Below are 16,947 nucleotides of genomic sequence, written 5' to 3'. Positions count from 1 at the left end.
AAGGAGTCTCAACTCCGATCCCAAAAGGAAGCAGCAAAGGCTAAAAAAGAAGAAGAAAAGATGAAGAAGAAGGAGGAGAAGGAAATGGCAAAAGAAGAGAGGAAGAAGAGGGAGAGAGAGTTGGAGAGGTGGTTGAAGAAGGAGAGGGGGGTGAGGGTTGGGTTGTTGGAGGGGGTGGTTGGGGGTGTTGTTGAGGGTATTAGGGCTGGGCAGGGTAAGTAAGAGGTAAGGAAATGAGATAGATGTGCGAAGGTGGTCGACCATGATGGACCGACCGGCGGGAGGGGAGGAGAGAGCGGGAATAGAAACGGGAATGGAAGGGGACTGAATGTCGCTGGCTTGCTTGCTGTGGGGATGAGATGGGGAATTACATACGCCCAGAAGAAAAGCAAGAGGAGGGAGTAAGAATGGAGGTCGCACTGAAGATATCAGTCAGGTAGGGCCGATTGGGTCTGGAGGAGAGGTGTGTAGTTATGGGAGTTGAGTGGTAGCAGTGAAAGCGTTGCTGCCTCCTTCCTGGTGATATAGTAGCTCGTCGGAATTGCTATCCGTTGGAGAAGACGAGAAGAAAGAGGTTGACTACCTACTAAACAGGTCGGATCCGAGCTGTTTGTGGCCTACATCTACTTCCGGCACTGTTCACAAAACTGTGTCGCCTTCTCCTATTAACGTACTGACATGACCTATGCACTAGGTTGTGAGTTATCTAGCTCGTTCAAGAGCTGGGATAACACGCGAGTAGCGAGTCTACCTATAGGAATGTGTATCCTAATCAGCCCAGTCTTCAAGTAAACAAGAGCATCGTCACACTGGAATGAGACAATCTCCGAACTGAACAGCACAGTTCTGGGTCAAAACCTGCCTGGCTTTGGAATGTCACGCCTCCAACTGGCGATGACACTCGCATTCACAGCCTCGATTGGGCATCTGACGTCCTTTTCATCAAGGTGGGTAGGAATACGCTAACATTGTTGTTCTATCATCATCGTCTGCCCTCGATAAAGTCATGGGTATCGCTACTGCGTAAAACCTTGATCCATTCCATTCCCGCGAACACCATATTCATGACCAATACAAAACCACAACGAAGGATCACATCCGCCAAGACACTTGCTTTATGCTTATGCTTTCCATTCCATGTGCCTCGGACCAAGTAGCAGCCCATACAAATGAGGACTTTGTAATCCGACAGAATGTATCTATGTACAGTAGTGCTTTTCCCCCTTGCCGCCGCCAGGAACCTTCCCATACCATGCGTTCATTGCCTCCCAGTGGACCACCATTTTCGTTGTTTTCTCTTTCGCTAAAACCGTTGCTTCATATCTATCACACAATGAATGACATGCATCTTCTCTCCTTGGATCATACCATGCACCGAGCTTGATCGCGCACAGAATTCGATGTCTGGAAAGAGCAGCAAGCAACAGAACAGTGGTGATAACTTCCGTGCCGAACCATTGGGGGTAAATAATGAGAAACCGCAACCTAACCATACCTTTGAAGCCCCCTCTGCACGGAGGACCATAAAATAAAGAGATACCTCTACGCCTCTCCCTGATTTCCCTTGACACCTGACGCCACCGCAAAGAAAAGTTTGAGCGTGTGAATAAGGAGCATTGCAAAAACAAAAACCTGCCATGCCGAATAAATGAAGGAAAAACAAAAGCCTGCCCGTCAGTGCGGGCCAGGTGATTATCCTTCGCCGCGTTTCCTAGAACCAGCTCCCTGTGCATCAAGCAGGTAATAGGATGCTCTTTTGGTGAGAATAGAAAAGTTGGACGAACGCGGTCTCCATTGAATTCAGAGACAAAAGGCATACCGTCATCTATAACTTCATGATTTGTCGTCAAACGCCAGCGGGATCCAACCGCGTCGCAGCCTATCCTGAGGATATTGCATAGGTTAGAACCCAAATGCTAACCCGTGGACGCAGGATGCACCCAGACAAGCTTAAGGCAGCTGGTCAACAGGGCGGTCCTTGAGCTGGTCAAGAGGAATCTCAGCGTCAACAACGCCATAGAGAACAGCGTTCTTCTTGGCCCACTGCCGAGTAAGGATGGATGCTAAGAAGATGTCAGAATAAGATTACGAGGCAAGCAAAAGCCGGTTGGTTGACATACCCTTGAGGAACTTTTTGCTGGCATACTTCTTGAAGAATGCTTCGTGAATGACGGGACGGGCCAGATAGTCGACCATGAGGTGGAAAACAGGCTCGATCTCCTCCTCGGTATAGCCAGCATAGTACGCGATAGTCTCGTCCTGTAATCATGAGTGTTAGCCACAGGATAATATGGCGAGTAAGAGAAGTCCATATATAACTTACCCATTCTCCGCGGTCCAGGATCAGTCGTGCCAAGTACATAGCAGCAGCACCGACATGGCTGGGGCGGTAAGGCATAAAGCGATGGTCCAACAGGCTGATCTCCATCAGATACTTGCCAAGGGTGCGGGACTGAATATCGTAGTTGTCGGCCTTGGAGATGCGGCGGAGAAAGTTCATGGGGTTGGGGTAGCTAAGGTCGTAGTTGAGTGTCGACAGGATGAACCGCTCAGCGCTAAGGATCTCGGCTTCAGTAAAGCCATCATCGGCGACGTGGCGGAAATTGGCGATGTGAGGGGAGAGAACCTCCTCGTACTTGGAGGCAATAAACATTGCGGTGATACCCACAAGCTGAAGACGATCGAGCTGGACGACCTTTTCGCTCAAGAAACGATCGATGATGTTGACGGCAAGGAACAGCGTCTCGGGCAGCAAATGGAATCGAGTATGGACCTCAATGAGCCAGTCGATGAGAATGCCGCGAGTCTTCCACTCGAGGTCATCCTGGTGGCTCATGTACTGGGGGTTCGGCACGGATTTGCACTCGAGGTCGCGGAGGTACTCGAAAATTTCCGTCGCATACTCGGCAACCATAAGAGGATCCTCGAGGTCTTCAGTGTCAAGGTCCTTAACACCTGGCGGATACACTGGCTGAACAGGGACGACATCGCGGACGACAGGAGCGGGGGGCTCGGTGATGGGCTTCGCAGCCTTGGTGGGAGCATCGTTTCCCTTGGCCTCAGTCTTGATAACCTTCTTCTTCTCGGGCTCTTCGACGTGGAGCTTCTTACGGGTCGGCTCACTTTCAACGGGTGCTGATTCCTTGGTGGGGGCGAGCTTAGATGTGGACGGAGGAAGCTTGCGCTTGGCGGGAATGGTGCCAGCACCGGCACTGGTCTTGTTGGGCTCTTTGTTGGATAACGCACGGCGGGCGGTAGTCGCAGTACGGCTCGTAGCAGTCGTGGTCTTCTTCTGGATACCACTCGGCTGGGCCGCCTTCGAAACTAGGCCGGGCTTCGCAATCGCTTTCTTCGCTCCCGCAACTTCGACCTTGGTGACATTGCTGACATCGCCCAGTGCGTTCCGCTTACCGACAGTACGAGCGGCAGTGGCGGCGGTGGTTGTCGAAGTTGTCGTCTTCTTGGTCTGCATGGTTTTCGCGGGCATGGACAATTCGTCGACGTGGAGAGTGGCCGCCTTGGCCCTCGTCATACGTGTCGTGGGTGCTGTACTGTTCTCGTCATTTTCGTTCGCGAGTGAACGCGAAGGGTTCCTCGTCCGCTGCAGGGTTGGGGTTGAGTTAGTACAAACATACCATGGTGTGGACAACCAATTGCATGAATGAACGACAATGCCACTGCGCAGGAAAACTTACAAGATTCGGCATTCTCGCCTAATCCTAAGCTGGTACAGGAATTGAAGTGAAATGTGTCTACTGACGAGGAGGTCAGCTAGCTGTTTGGGTGTCTCGTTATTGGCGAAGTTCGAGGTGGAGAGGCTGGGTGACGTCGAAGGACCGATCCCTGCCACGGAGGGAGGGTTGACGCGAACGACGAGGGAATTGTGAACACGGACAGCGATAGAACTAGACGCACCGACTGCAAAACCCAAAGATGTCGGGAAGGATTGACACCGGCGGTCGGCAGTGATGTCGCTGTCGGCACGTTGTTGAAGCCGGAGATCAACCCTGGGTTCGGCGACAGGAGGTTGCTTCACGGTCCTGTTGTTAATCGGGATGTTGCCCAATTGGTGACGACGGTCGAGGGCAAAGCACGCGATGGCGACGTCCGAAGGATTGACTGATCGAGGCCAAGGGTTGCCGTCGTGATGGCAATGGCCTTGCGGGTCCAGGTGATGCGGAGTGGGAAGGCTAGTTGGCGGACGGGAAAGGGAGATATGCTGTTTATGAGGTGCAGAGAAGTGTGGAAGTCTTGTTTTTGCGAGGTCTTGGTGGAGGTGCCAGTGCCAGTGCAGCCCAGTGGATGGGGCTGGAGTGCCAGTGGACGGAGCGGGCGTGTGGACACGCACCCAGGTACCCGATCGGACGTGCTGGGGCTGGGACAAAGTACCCTTCACTAGTGCAGTGATGCTTCTGAACCTTAACAAAAACACCACAAGTGATGACGCGCCGTGCAATGTCAGACGCACGTCTTGCGGCTTTCTGCAATGTCAAGTTGTCGAATGGTTAGGATGCCGTGCTGTCGAATAAGCAAGTCGAAAAGGTTGTACTGCCAAAGAAATGCCAGACTTCAATGACCGGAGTCGAAAGTTGCTGTTGTTGCTGTTGCTGAATGTCGATTGTTGTGCGTCCAGGGAAATGGTTGCAAGTCGGATGGTGTCGAGTTCAGTTGCAGAAAAAGCGGCCAGGAAATACTTGGGCCTGTGTTTTGCACCAAGCAGGAGGTACAAAGGTCACACCTCAAGCACGCAGTGAAGGAAGGCAGGGCCAGCGCGGGCCACGTCCCCTCCCTTGCCGTCATCCACCGTCAACACTGGCAACCGCAGGGCAACCGGCCGAATCCGGCTTCTGATTGGTCAAAAGTGCTCAACAGGCACCGTGTGAGCTCCAGCAGCTGTCAACACAGACCGCGAACCTTGGGAAGGAACGGAGCAAGATGCACGCTCTTCCCCGCGCCGCGCTTTCTACAGGCCACCAGGCCCCTGCACTGAACCTTCACGCGCCGTTGACTGGTGCCTTCCTCCCGCGCCCGCGTTTCGGCGCGCTGTTTGCAGCACTTTGTCCTGGAAAGGAACAAAGCTCTTTCACCAAAGGCCAGTGGCTGCACCACACAAGCCACACTGTCAACAGCCACAACAGTCCGGGGTCGCAACCAATGCAAGGCTGTGATTGGCGCATCAGCCGAGCAATTTTCCACAAGCAGTTATCGACGACAAGCCGACGACGGGAACCGACGAGCAGCCTGCGAGGACGTCGCACTCCGGTTGCTGGATATCGCAGCAATCGTCCCCTCCAGCACCCCCACCTCCCCAGAGCTCACCGCCAGGAGCTTGGGATATCCGACAGCGATCGAGCAGCCATGCTGCAGCCTCAATTCCGACCCCTCCTCGCGGGGACAGCTTCCTTTGCCCAAACCGTGCTGGGCCGCACCGTCGCCAGATGCTATGCCACCAAGGCCGCCACACAATCAGGAAGCACCAGCACCACCAGCACCAGCACCAAAAAAGATGCCAAGGCCAAGACCGTAACTCCCTACGTCCGGGACGCCGGCATGATGAGAACCTACAAGCCGCACACGCCCGGTATCCGTCACTTGAAGCGCCCCATCAACGACCACCTGTGGAAGGGCCGGCCGTATCTTCCTCTTACCTTCCCCAAGAAGGGTCAGTCCAAGGGTGGACGTAACCACAGCGGTCGCATTACCGTCAGACATCGTGGTGGTGGTCACAAGCGAAGAATCCGTATGGTCGACTTCGAACGATGGATTCCGGGTCCGCACACAGTCCTGCGCATCGAGTACGACCCCGGTCGCAGCGCACACATTGCGCTGGTGAAGGAGGAGGCCACAGGGAGGAAGAGCTATATCGTCGCGGCGGATGGCATGAGGGCGGGAGATGTCGTGCAGAGCTACCGGTCCGGTCTTCCCCAGGACCTGCTCGATTCCATGGGTGGTGTCGTTGATCCTGGTATTCTGGCTGCGAGGACATGCTGGAGAGGCAACTGCTTGCCCGTGTCCATGATTCCAGTCGGAACCCAGATCTACTGCGTTGGCTCCCGTTCGGACGGCAAGGCTGTCTTCTGCCGCAGTGCCGGGACATATGCCACCATTATTTCCAAGGAGGAGGAGACTCGTGAGGATGGTACAAAGGTTATGACGGGCAAGTTCGTCAACGTTAGACTGCAGAGTGGAGAAATCAGAAGGGTCAGCAAGGACGCTTGCGCCACCGTTGGTATTTCCAGCAACATTATGCATCACTACAGACAATTGGGCAAGGCCGGTAGAAGCCGTTGGCTCAACATCAGGCCCACTGTGAGAGGTTTGGCCATGAACGCAAGTGAGTAGACCCCCGAAGCATCCGTTTGTCAAAGCGAGCAGAACCAACTAACGACCCGGTAGATGACCATCCTCACGGTGGTGGTCGTGGTAAGTCGAAGGGTAACAGGCACCCTGTCTCTCCTTGGGGCACACCTGTAAGTCTTGCCCCTTATTTCCTCTCTGTGCTCCAAACAGACGCCTTACCCTCTTCTTTTCTAGGCCAAAGGTGGTTACAAGACACGCAGAAAGTCCAACGTCAACAAGTGGGTGGTTACTCCCCGGGTCCGCAACATGGGTGTCCGGAGGAACAAGAAGACTACATAAACAAATCAACCTGCTGTGCTCAACTTGGGCTATATACCCACCATCTTGTACACTATGTAGTAAAACGTATTCATTTGTTCGCAGGCCGGCAGTTCGAGGGCTCAGTTTTATACCGGAAGGACGCCATAGGAGGTCACTTGGCCGAATAGCATCGGTTGTTGGAGATCCGCCGTGTTGCTTTTATATCTTCACTTCCGACCGAGCGACACTTGGCAGATGGCGATCAGTTGCGGGGCCTTGCTAAGACCGCAACTCTGTCTATCAACCGGGACATGACTTCAGGGATGTACGAAAGGCTAGACTTAATGTTCGTTCGACTCGTTCGCTGTGTGAACCTGATAGAAGGTGCTTTGTTTTTATGGCTGGGACAACAGGCTATGAAAGAAAGCCGTCTGGTCATTGAAGTCGGTCGAGTTGTCCAATCACATTTTGCGTTCATCCCTTATGCAGGGAGCAGGACAAAAATGCCGGCCCCCTTTGCCCTTTCAGATCTGTTACCGGTCCTGAGGAGGCCGTCCTGAGTGGATTGCGAGATAGGTAGTTAACAAAAGGGTGTAGATAGCCGCGTAGACCTGAGCGCAGCGAGATTTCTGCATTCCAGCGGCGGGATCTTTGCAGTGATTAACTGCGCAAGGGCATGTCACGACACAGCGTCTCGGTATGCGCCCGCAATTCGGCCGAACATGCCTACTGTGTAGGATCGCAACGCCATGAAGGGATGAGGGTCAACAAAAGGGAAGCATAGTCTCATCTCTATATACCACAAGATCGGAGAGAAAGGGAGCATACTGCACATAGCTTGAATTTCTCGATCTCTTTGGTGATGAGTAGTGTACTTATTTGAAGAGTCTCGACCGTTCATGGACCAGGGCCGTCTGATATTTTTGGAGATTAGGTTTAATGCCCCTGGGGAGGGATCCACGCGGTAAGGTACAGTAGAAACCCCTGTTAATGCAACTAATTCCGGCACTATGGGGGACAGCTCAGAGTCTTAGCATTAGGGGGGTTTTTGCATTAAGGGGTGCCTCACTTGCATGCAAAACTGGGGATCCGGGCCGCATTCTTTTTGCATCTAATGGGTCAGTTTATATGTGTTTGGAAAAGGGGGGGCTTGCATTAACAGGGGTTCCTACTGTAGTAAAAAAACTGCTCCACCATGTCTTGTACCTCGGACTCTGGCTGCGATAGAGGCATCGCACTTCTCTGCAGTTCTTTCCAGGATGATTGAGTCGATCCCCTAACAAAAGCCGGGGAGCAGTACTTTCTGATGGGCCGCAGCATGGTTCCCCAATGGGCGCTCTCCATGAGTCCATGCAGCGTTACGCTGGACTGGGGTTGGCCAGGCCCGCCACTGCCCCCTTGAATGATCATCTGTTACAGGATCGTTGGTTTCTGTTTTAACCTCGAGCGTTGAACTCGCCGAGGAAGCTGCCATTCTCCTCTTGACTATTGATTCACCGCCGATAATCTCGTTTAAACATTCATTTTTCTTTCTTGTTACGTACGGGACTTACTGCATTGTTGCTGCCTGGAGTAGTAGGTACTGACCTGTCAACTGACTTCCACGCAGACGGCAGGAGTGCGGACTGCGGAGACCAACCAGCAAGTGGAAACAGGCATCGGGATTCTTTGTTGGCGTCATACACGCGCCGGCTTGGAAAGAGGCTTAGACGTTTTGGGTGGGAAATCGTGGACGTCGATCGCTGGGGCGAAACTCTTTTTCTGAACTCTGCACATTACATGCACGCACCAGGTCTTTACCGTATACTGCGTACTCCCGTCACGACATCTTTACGCTAGTCCGGCCAAGCTATTGGTACTACTTTCCCCAAAGTATCATCTCGGTTCCCAACCACTACAGCCCTAGGTTTGTATAGCCTGGTCACATCTCTTGTCGCTTCATCCTTACATTCGGCTGCGGTTTGCGCCTATTGAAACATCCCCTTATTGCCTACCTACGCTCTTTTCGGCTGGCAAACGCGACCCGGCTAGACTCAGCTGGACGCACAATCACTGGACGCACCACCCGAACCCGAACTTGCGCTTCTGACCTTTCTTCTTGCCGTCCCTTTCTGCTCCGTTGAGGTTCCTTTCCCATCCGACTACCCCTCGGATCATTCTTAGGTCCTCATGCCCGACGATTCAGAAGACTTCCTCATCCCTCCAGCACACGCTCGCTCGGTTTCACCATCGCATACCGGCATTACACCAACTTCGACGACGACGCCGATGATGGAAGACCTAAGGCACACCCGGGCTGGTGGGCCAAAGAGGAAGAAAGGAGGATGGGTGGTGGTGGTCTCGTATGTCTTTGACTGGGTCATCATCGCTGTTGCCGGAGTCATTGGCTATATTTTTGGGAATAAAACCCCTAACAAGAGACCCTTCTCACTTCACGACCCCAATATCTCGTATGTAAAATCAAAAAATTTTCTCTGACAGTTTCTGCTTGGTCCATTTCATGGCTGTGATGCTAAGACGTACAACCCTCCAGATTCCCATTTACAGTAAAGGAAACCGTGCCCGTCTGGCTGGCAGCATGCATCAGCGTGCTCGCCCCCATCGTCTTGATCGCCGTCATCTCGCTGATATTCGTCCCCGGCGCTACCGTACCTCGGGGCACGCCGAAGGCTATGATCTGGAAGCGAAAGCTATGGGAATTACATATTGGCTGGCTGGGGTTGGCTCTGTCGGTAGCGTCAGCCTGGCTGATTACGAATGGCATGAAGAACCTTTACGGAAAGCCGCGACCGGATCTTCTCTCGAGATGCCAGCCCGATCTCGCCAATTACGCCAATTATATCGTTGGAGGTTATGCCAATTCGAGCATGGATGGGCAGCTGGTCAGCGCAAATATTTGCAAGAACACGGACAAGGCCTTGTTGGATGATGGGTTCAGGAGCTACCCCAGCGGTCACTCCAGCTCGGCAGCATCCGGTGAGTACTAACCGGTTTCTACCCATAGCAGAGAATGCTTGGGAGTTGAGTCCATGACTGACTGACTGACTGATTATCCCACCAGGTCTCGTCTACCTCTCGCTTTTCATTGCCAGCAAGTTCGCTATCACAATTCCCTTCCTCGCCTCCGGCACCAACGTAGACGCCGCCTCTTTCTCCGCCTTCCCCTCTCGGACTCGCAATAACACCGCCATGTTCCTAGGCGGGCCCGAATCGTACGAGATGGCCTCGCGGGGTCCCGCAGGCTCGGGGAGCGGGCGCACCTACACGGGCGGTAGCATCGGCGCAGCCGAGGAGAAGCGTCTTGCGCGGCACACGCGCGCCGTGGCCGCCGTGCGCCGCCAGGCCGCCGCGCCGCCGCTCTACCTGCTGCTGATCTGCATCATCCCGTGGTTTGCGTCCATCTTCATCGCCAGCTCGCGCTGGTTCGACTTCCGCCACCACGGCTTCGACATCCTGTTCGGCTACCTGATCGGGCTCGTCTGCGCCTTCTTCGCCTTCCGCTACTACCACCTGCCCATTTCGCAAGGTGCTGGGTGGGCATGGGGTCCGCGCAGCCGCGACAAGGCGTTCTGGGCGGGCGTCGGTAGTTATAGCTACTCGACTGATCATAACGTCGGCGAGTACCATCGCGCCGGAGACGAGGAGGAGGCGCTGGGCCCTGATTCCTTGGATCATGGTAGCTACGGACGCCCTGTGGTACGGGGTAATGGCACCGGTTTGGAAAGTAATGTGGGACCGGACCAGCCCATCACGGGGAGGAAACCGCCTTCTCTTGATGAACGCGAACAGGCTGATACGGCTTATAGGGGGGTTCATGACAATCAGATATGAGGGGTAGATTTTGATGCAGTCTCGGATGAGAAGAGTCAAAGTGCATTTTCCGGAAAGAGGGACCTGGCCCGGGTGGCTGGGCTTGATGACAAAACCGATGATTCCTCTACTTGATGAAATCTGAGGAACAGCAAATGGTTATGTCACCTACATGGGTTTTGTTCAAGTTCAGGAGGCGTTTTTTTCTGGGGAAATGAGGAACCTATCCACATATGTATGTATTTATACTGTAGTAACAGTCAATGCATTGAAAATGGTTCATGTTGCCGAATGATACCGCTTGTGAATCTTTCCTCAGTCGGACGCTTGGATATATGGTTTGGTCGTTTTGGATTTCCATGCTCCATAAGACTGCTTTTTACTGAGTAATTTCAATGTGTTCTCGTTTTGACGATTGGTTTTAGGAGGCTTGGAAGAGAGGTAAACGAAGTTTTGCTGTTATGAGGGAGCAGTTCAGCATAGACGAAGAGAAGCAATTCAGGCGATGTCAGAGTTTCGAAACCGTCTGGTAGGAAGTAGAAAAACAAATAGCTAGACCAAAGAACATCAAACACTCTATCAATGGCGCGCTCTCTCTCTCTCTCTCTCTCTCTCCTATTCACATCGTTTCCGAAGTCCGCTGTTGAATTGCCCCATGGGATGCAGAAACTAGAAAAAAAAAAGAGACATCCTGTACTCATTCATACTTTGTTACTCAATACTGTATGGTATATGCATTCCACCACCTCAAAACATCCCGTCCCTCGCCTATTCCCCCATCTCATCAAGCTCCATCTCAACCTGCTCTTCGTAATCCTCTCCTAGCCTGAGATTCCGTCGCAGCCTTGCAGCCGCAGACATGACCAGTGTCGACCACTGAGGTGTCGCCCACTGAGCTGGCTCGCCTTGCAGCTCATCGTCTTGGAAGCCACGATTGGCTCCAATCGTGGCTTCCGAGTTCCAATACTCTTCATCTACTCCACCTCCAGTAGCAACAGGCCCCTTCTAATGAACGCCCTCACCACCGGCGGCAACGCCTCCCGTCGCCGCTCCTGCTGCTGCCGCTGCCGTATGTTGCTGTTGGGCACCCTCAACCTCTTCCATAGCAGCCAGCTCCTCCTCCTCCTCCTCGTCCTCCTCATCCTCATCAAGCTCAGCCTCGTCCTCGGCGTCCTTGAACCCGCTCTCGACCTCGAGCTTCCTCAGCCGCCTGCGCATCTCGTCCCGCTGGCCGTTCTGCCAGCGCACCAGGGCGGCGGCGGCGTGCACCTTGAAGCCGTAGCAGCGCGGGATGTAGCGCTCGACGCTCTTGGCGGGCACCAGGGTCGGGTACACCTGGAAGAAGATGTTGTGGAACGAGGTGCCGAAGTAGGCGCCGTCGATGGCGGCGTGGCGCGACGACTTGGGGTTGTAGATGTCCTCGCACCGCGCGCAGTACAGCTTCACCGGCTTGGAGTTGGGCACGTCCGAGAGGCCCATGGGCAGGAGCGGGTGCGAGGAACACATGACGCGCGGGCACTTGCCGAAGTCGGCTTTTTTGTACTTTTCGAACTGGATGGTTGAGCAAGTAAGGTTTTGTTAGTCACGCTGGATGGATGGCGATGGGAGTGGGAATGGGATTGAGGGTCGGTCGAGTACTAACCATCTTTTGAAGACCCCGGGTTGTGACAATGTATCGAGCATGGACGAGACCGTACAGGTGCCTAGCAGACTTCTCTATTGTTTCCCGCATGTCATCGTCGCAGTCGAGGTCGAAGACATCGGTGATGAGATCGAGGGCATATTGGTAGTACTGGACCTCAGTGTTGAGACCGGTCAAGTTGAACCTGTCAGTGATGTAGTCCTCGTCGATTTCGCAAAAGTATTCATTGCCTCGCGAGGAGATGAACTGCAGAGTAGGACGCGCAAATGTTAGCATGATAATTGGAAGTTTTACTGTAGTAACGATAACAACAATTGCTAGAAAAGCATACCCAGTCGCGCCAATAGCTGGCATAGTCACTCTCAGACTCGCTCACAAAGTCATCCATGGCCGGCGACACCAAGTCTATGCTCGGCGCATAAAAAGAAGGGAGAGAGGGAAGTGGGCGCGAACGACCGTCGGCTGGCGCTTCGAATCAACGAGGCCAAAATTCCGGGTGCTGGGGTGGGGTGCGGCGTTTGAAACTTTTGTTGGACCGAACTGGAGAGCGCCGGGCCGTAGATGGGGGTGGGAGGTCCGGGTCGGATGAGATTGAGCTGGCACAAGGCACAATGACGACAAGATGTTGGAGGCAGAAGAGGTTTGTGATGCTTTTTTGCGACGGTTTGACGGGAGTTCAGGTGGAATCCCTCGTGCAGGGCAGTGCAGGTGGGGGGGTCTGGACTCTGGAAGCAAACAGGCTGACAGTGGCAGGGGCGAACTCTTTTTGGTGGGGGGTTCATCGCCGTTGCAGTGGTCCCCGCAGGGCAGCTGGAGATTGTAGCCCCCCTGCTCCCCGCTGTCTGTTTATCAGCAATCCCCAAGGTATCGTCGGCCTCCAGTCAGCCCAGCGGCCCAGCGTATGAGATCGAGAAACACATGTCAGTACCATACACTTGGGGAGGCATGTGCTTTGTTATTATTCATTTGGGCGCCATGATGATCAATGCTAGACTTTGCTCCTGGTTTTTGAAGAGGCATATGCTGGGGAAAAAAGGCAACCTCTATTGCCTGTGATTATAGCTGTTCTAAATTATTTTGAAACCTCTTTTTAAAAGTTGTCCTACTGTTTGTGTACTCTCATGAGACAAATCGTGTCCGCTTGTCTCGCACCCAGAACCCGTTTTATCCAATTCCCATGAAATCGGCTTTCAAAGAGCCACTCCCATCAGCCCTCGTACCGATTAGCACTGACCACGCTGCCGGCGTCGCTGATTGTCCGCCTGTCGGCATCCCAGTCACTACCCGTAATCCCCTTGGTATTCGAGATCAACGAGCTAGTGGTGCTAGAAGCACCGTTAACACCACCACCCTGAGGAACTCCAAGCATTGTGCCCAGCCCGCTGCCTACGCTGCCATGGCCATCCTCCAGCTCACTTTCCTGCTTCACCCGTATCTTTGCCAGCTCCATTGCTTCACGCAACGTGTCCCCCGTTTCATCGAGCGCGGCCAAAAACCGTGCCAGTTCTTTGCAAAGCTCCCAGTCGCCCTCGCGCATTGCTCTGCTTAGGAGACGCACGCTCTGCTCGCTTGCTGTCGCGAGTTCGTCAAAGGTGTGGAGGATGAGCAAGTAGCCGCCAGCAGTCTTAAGGCTGCCACGCTGTAAGCTCTCCTCGAAAAGCTCCTGAGGTGGAGGGAGATAAGCAAACAGAGTACGCCAGGAACGCACTTCCGTCTTGCGGGTACACTGCACTACAATGTCCAAGTACTGCTTGAATGATGAGAGGAGTGACAGCACCCGTGGGAGGATGGCATGTTCTGGAGCGGGTGGAGGGTGGGCATCCACCTCTTCGTCCAGGACGTGGTGCAGAAGAATTTCCAGTCCATGTGCAAAGTACTCAAGGTGCTCATATTGCTGAGCTAATCGCAACGCCTCAACCGGTCTATTATTCGTAAGGTAGAACCGCAGTATATCGGGTAGAAAGAGGTGTGTCTGTGGACTGTTAGCAGGGCATTCCTCGTACGTGATATGCAGTGAAATCTAGGGGCTTACCCGTATCGAGAAACGAAAGAAGGAGAAGCTGACATCACGGCGTTGGATGAGATCAGACTCCACGCCAAGTACTATGGCTTTGCTGAGAAGAGCGGATAGAGGATAAAAGTCGATAGGGATAGATGTCATGGGTGGAAGCTCTCTAGTGGCTTCTCCAGAGATGGCTCTCAAAACTGGCTCGACATCCGTCCAGGCCTTGATTTCACTACCATCAAAGATCCAGAGTGAATTGCGTAAACTGTCATCAGCCGCGGCCGTAAAGACCTGCTTTTCGGAGGGCGTCAGGACGCCGCCCACAAAAGGCTGGTCCCTCATGCTAACGTAGAATTCGAGGTTGTTCGCAATGACGCGCATATCGTATTTGAGGCCGCCTTCATTGTACGAGGGTCGAAGGAGGACCAGCTTGCCATCTACCAAGAACAAGACAGAGGCATGAGCCACGTCTTGGGATGGGTCTCCGTCTAACAGCTGGCTCTCGGGCAAAATCCAGCTCAGACCTCGAACTCGTGCGGGTGATCGGATAATGCCATGAAAAGCTATGTGGCCAACTTCTACCAGCCTAACGGTGCCACCGAATGGTGCAAAGATAAAGTGGTAGAGGAGGTTGTCGTAAGTATAAACGAGCAGCGAGTCTTCACCAGAGGGAGTGATCAGGACAATCGGTGCCGACATCTCCTGAGTATGTAGCACATTCGAGCTATCGAGCGATGCCTCCCGCGAGTAGAGACGGAGTTCGAAGCTCCTATTAGCCTCCACGGCAGCAACCAGGATATTCTGGTACCAACACATGCCACCCTTCACATGGAACTCGTTCTCCGCATCCGCGTTCGCGAACGTCTTCCAGCGACCGCTGTTAACGCTATAGTGAGCCAAGCCCCTTCTGCCCGCCACTGCAACATATCGACCATCGCTGGAGATGGCAGTACACCTGATTGGCCAATGGTTCATAAGATAGCTGGCTGGTATCCTAGCTGTATGCCACAGCCCAGGTTCGGCCGAGATCGAAGTAAGATCCGGTAGGTCATATCCCCTATAGACCATGACGCTGGAAGTGCTCTGAAGCACGGTCCTGAAGAGATTTGCAGAGTTGTAGCATCCGGTTACTGCGCTTCGTGCCATCTCTAGCAGCCATATTGATTCATGGGATCGGCCCACAAGCAGCAGTTCGCAGCCACCTCCAATCCAGGCTGCGTCGAGGACACCGGATATCCACTCTTCCCCGGTTGTGCTAGCAATGGAATGATCGGCCCCAAAACTGTTACTTAGCGGCTTGCCGTACACGCTCCATGTTGCCCATCCCTTTTCATAGCCAGCAAAAAGACAATAACCATCAGGAGAGTAGCTGAGAGTTGTAAGTCTGCCACAGGTGTTGGTTGAAGCAGGGAGATTGTGGACGTGAGAAGCTGGAATGTTTCCCGAGTAATCTCTTGCCGAAAACACGCGAATGTTGCCATCTGCACAGCCCACGGCAATAAGAGAGAAGACGGCATTGACGACGCAACGTATCGCTTGTTCGCCAGGTGTCTGAGGTGTATAAAAGCAGTAGCCTTTGAAAAGCTTCTTTGGGTCGGCCAGCTGGTTCGTATCGGGATCCTGTCGGCTGCCAGTGATGCGCTGGACGGCGTACGCTTTGCCGTCGCTGGTCACCCATGTGGACAGGTTCATGCGCCTATCATGTGTCATCTCGCGAACCATAACCTTCTTGTCGACCCAGCCCATGCGGCTCAACAGCTCTGTGCTGGTTTGACTTCCGGAGCTGTCTGGGGTCCATCGGATGCACTGAACTGCCGCAGGTTTCCGTGTAGCCACCACCAACTCGTCGTCCAAAGCCAAGGCACTCTCAATGCCGGCGTCAACTTTGATAACCATGCGGAAACGAACGCTGACATCCCTAACTCCCGATCCCTCACCGGGGCCCCATAGTATTTGGTCGGGGGCCATCGCTCCCGGGCCGCCTGCATGGGTTTGCCGCCGTTTCTGAACATTGGTATGACTGGAAAAATGGGGTTTGTAGACTCGAGAGTCGGCATCGGTAGCCAGAGAGTAGGTGATCAGATAGCCCAGGCTGGTGCGCACGACAAATATGGCGGCATCCGGACGCAGCATCAAGCTAGTGTTGGTACCGTAGGATTTTAGTGACGCCTCGGATCGAACAACAACAGCGAGAACAACCGTTGGCTAACACACGAGTTAGCAGGGCGGAAATCCAAGGGATTTAATATATAAGAGTATACTTTTGTCTGCCAGATGGTCATTGACGTTGAGGTGATGACGGCGAACAAGTGGCCAGCTCTTGCAACCCGGAGAGCCAGTATTGGTTCCCTGGGCGGAGCATTGGACTGCGAGGGCTCTGGAGGAGGAGGTGATGGTGGTTCGGACTGCCCGTCGTCATCGTAGTAGTCGTGCTCGACGGACTTGATAGCCGGTGTGAAGGGTGTTACCGGAGTGATGGGCGTAGGGGGGACACTCGAGGAATCGTGACCGTCGGCGGCGGCACCTGGGGACAACAGAGAGCTTCTGGGAGGCCCCTGATCGGCGGCTGGTAACCCATCGTGGGAGTAGAGGTGAGGGTAGGATGGCGGGCAGCTGGCGCTTGTCGCATATATCCGGGGAGTTCCAATAGGCCAGTACATGGCTTTCTGAAGGCGGCCGGTGCCTTCACGGCGGCCTCATGCGCATCAACAGCCTCGGTGCTTGTGGTCGATCGTAAAGTCAAATCATGTCGAGCCTGGAATGGCACTCTGGACAGAGGGTGGTCGTGGGCTCCGAGTCCCGCAGTGAGGTGGTGGTGATGCTGCCGCGTGAGGTCGTTGAGTGTGTTGTCTGGTGGACGTTTAAGTTGGGGACGGGGCGTTCCGTGAAC

The 16,947-nt window shown here is 53.9% G+C and overlaps 5 protein-coding genes across 5 annotated transcripts; 2 read left to right on the top strand and 3 right to left on the bottom strand.

Annotated features, from left to right (window-relative positions):
• Positions 1–1,794: 1,794 nt before the first annotated feature.
• Positions 1,795–3,927, bottom strand: B0H65DRAFT_329515 (G2/mitotic-specific cyclin-B). The gene is made up of 4 exons (XM_062823491.1): positions 3,696–3,927; positions 2,324–3,601; positions 2,121–2,259; positions 1,795–2,063 (listed from the first exon to the last, which is right to left on the bottom strand). Exons 1-4 carry the CDS (start codon positions 3,705–3,707, stop codon positions 1,951–1,953), a joined length of 1,542 nt encoding a protein of 513 aa, XP_062676878.1. The 5' UTR covers positions 3,708–3,927; the 3' UTR covers positions 1,795–1,950.
• A 1,431-nt stretch (positions 3,928–5,358) lies between these two features.
• B0H65DRAFT_436496 (60S ribosomal protein L2, mitochondrial precursor) lies at positions 5,359–6,639 on the top strand (the record flags this gene model as incomplete). The annotated part of the gene is made up of 3 exons (XM_062825247.1): positions 5,359–6,334; positions 6,397–6,470; positions 6,535–6,639. The coding sequence occupies 3 exons, from the start codon at positions 5,359–5,361 to the stop codon at positions 6,637–6,639; spliced, it is 1,155 nt and encodes a 384-aa protein (XP_062676877.1).
• A 2,130-nt stretch (positions 6,640–8,769) lies between these two features.
• B0H65DRAFT_553063 (PAP2-domain-containing protein) lies at positions 8,770–10,431 on the top strand (the record flags this gene model as incomplete). The annotated part of the gene is made up of 3 exons (XM_062829941.1): positions 8,770–9,050; positions 9,134–9,576; positions 9,662–10,431. 3 exons carry the CDS (start codon positions 8,770–8,772, stop codon positions 10,429–10,431), a joined length of 1,494 nt encoding a protein of 497 aa, XP_062676876.1.
• Positions 10,432–10,940: 509 nt separating this feature from the next.
• B0H65DRAFT_479580 (casein kinase II, regulatory subunit) lies at positions 10,941–12,753 on the bottom strand. The gene is made up of 3 exons (XM_062827536.1): positions 12,384–12,753; positions 12,053–12,298; positions 10,941–11,961 (listed from the first exon to the last, which is right to left on the bottom strand). The coding sequence occupies exons 1-3, from the start codon at positions 12,438–12,440 to the stop codon at positions 11,416–11,418; spliced, it is 849 nt and encodes a 282-aa protein (XP_062676875.1). The 5' UTR covers positions 12,441–12,753; the 3' UTR covers positions 10,941–11,415.
• Positions 12,754–12,930: 177 nt separating this feature from the next.
• B0H65DRAFT_479577 (RIC1-domain-containing protein) lies at positions 12,931–16,908 on the bottom strand. Its single transcript, XM_062827535.1, has 3 exons — positions 16,319–16,908; positions 14,085–16,262; positions 12,931–14,024 (listed from the first exon to the last, which is right to left on the bottom strand). Exons 1-3 carry the CDS (start codon positions 16,715–16,717, stop codon positions 13,260–13,262), a joined length of 3,342 nt encoding a protein of 1,113 aa, XP_062676874.1. The 5' UTR covers positions 16,718–16,908; the 3' UTR covers positions 12,931–13,259.
• Between the last annotated feature and the right edge of the window lie 39 nt (positions 16,909–16,947).

The sequence above is a fragment of the Neurospora tetraspora genome (genome assembly GCF_033439725.1).
Source record: "Neurospora tetraspora strain CBS 560.94 chromosome Unknown B0H65scaffold_9, whole genome shotgun sequence".
NCBI lineage: Eukaryota > Fungi > Ascomycota > Sordariomycetes > Sordariales > Sordariaceae > Neurospora > Neurospora tetraspora.
Note: the sequence above shows the minus strand (reverse complement) of the source record. Positions and strands in the feature narration are given on the sequence as shown.

Coding starts and splice junctions, on each gene's coding strand:
- B0H65DRAFT_479580 (XM_062827536.1), bottom strand. CDS start 12,440: ATGGATGACTTTGTGAGCGAGTCTGAGAGTGACTATGCCAGCTATTGG. Junction 12,299..12,383: donor CCAGCTATTGGCGCGACTGG/GTATGCTTTTCT, acceptor CCTACTCTGCAG/TTCATCTCCTCGCGAGGCAA. Junction 11,962..12,052: donor CCCGGGGTCTTCAAAAGATG/GTTAGTACTCGA, acceptor TCAACCATCCAG/TTCGAAAAGTACAAAAAAGC.
- B0H65DRAFT_329515 (XM_062823491.1), bottom strand. Junction 2,260..2,323: donor TCCTGGACCGCGGAGAATGG/GTAAGTTATATA, acceptor TCATGATTACAG/GACGAGACTATCGCGTACTA. Junction 2,064..2,120: donor CAGCAAAAAGTTCCTCAAGG/GTATGTCAACCA, acceptor ACATCTTCTTAG/CATCCATCCTTACTCGGCAG.
- B0H65DRAFT_479577 (XM_062827535.1), bottom strand. CDS start 16,717: ATGTACTGGCCTATTGGAACTCCCCGGATATATGCGACAAGCGCCAGC. Junction 16,263..16,318: donor TGACCATCTGGCAGACAAAA/GTATACTCTTAT, acceptor CTCGTGTGTTAG/CCAACGGTTGTTCTCGCTGT. Junction 14,025..14,084: donor TCTTTCGTTTCTCGATACGG/GTAAGCCCCTAG, acceptor AACAGTCCACAG/ACACACCTCTTTCTACCCGA.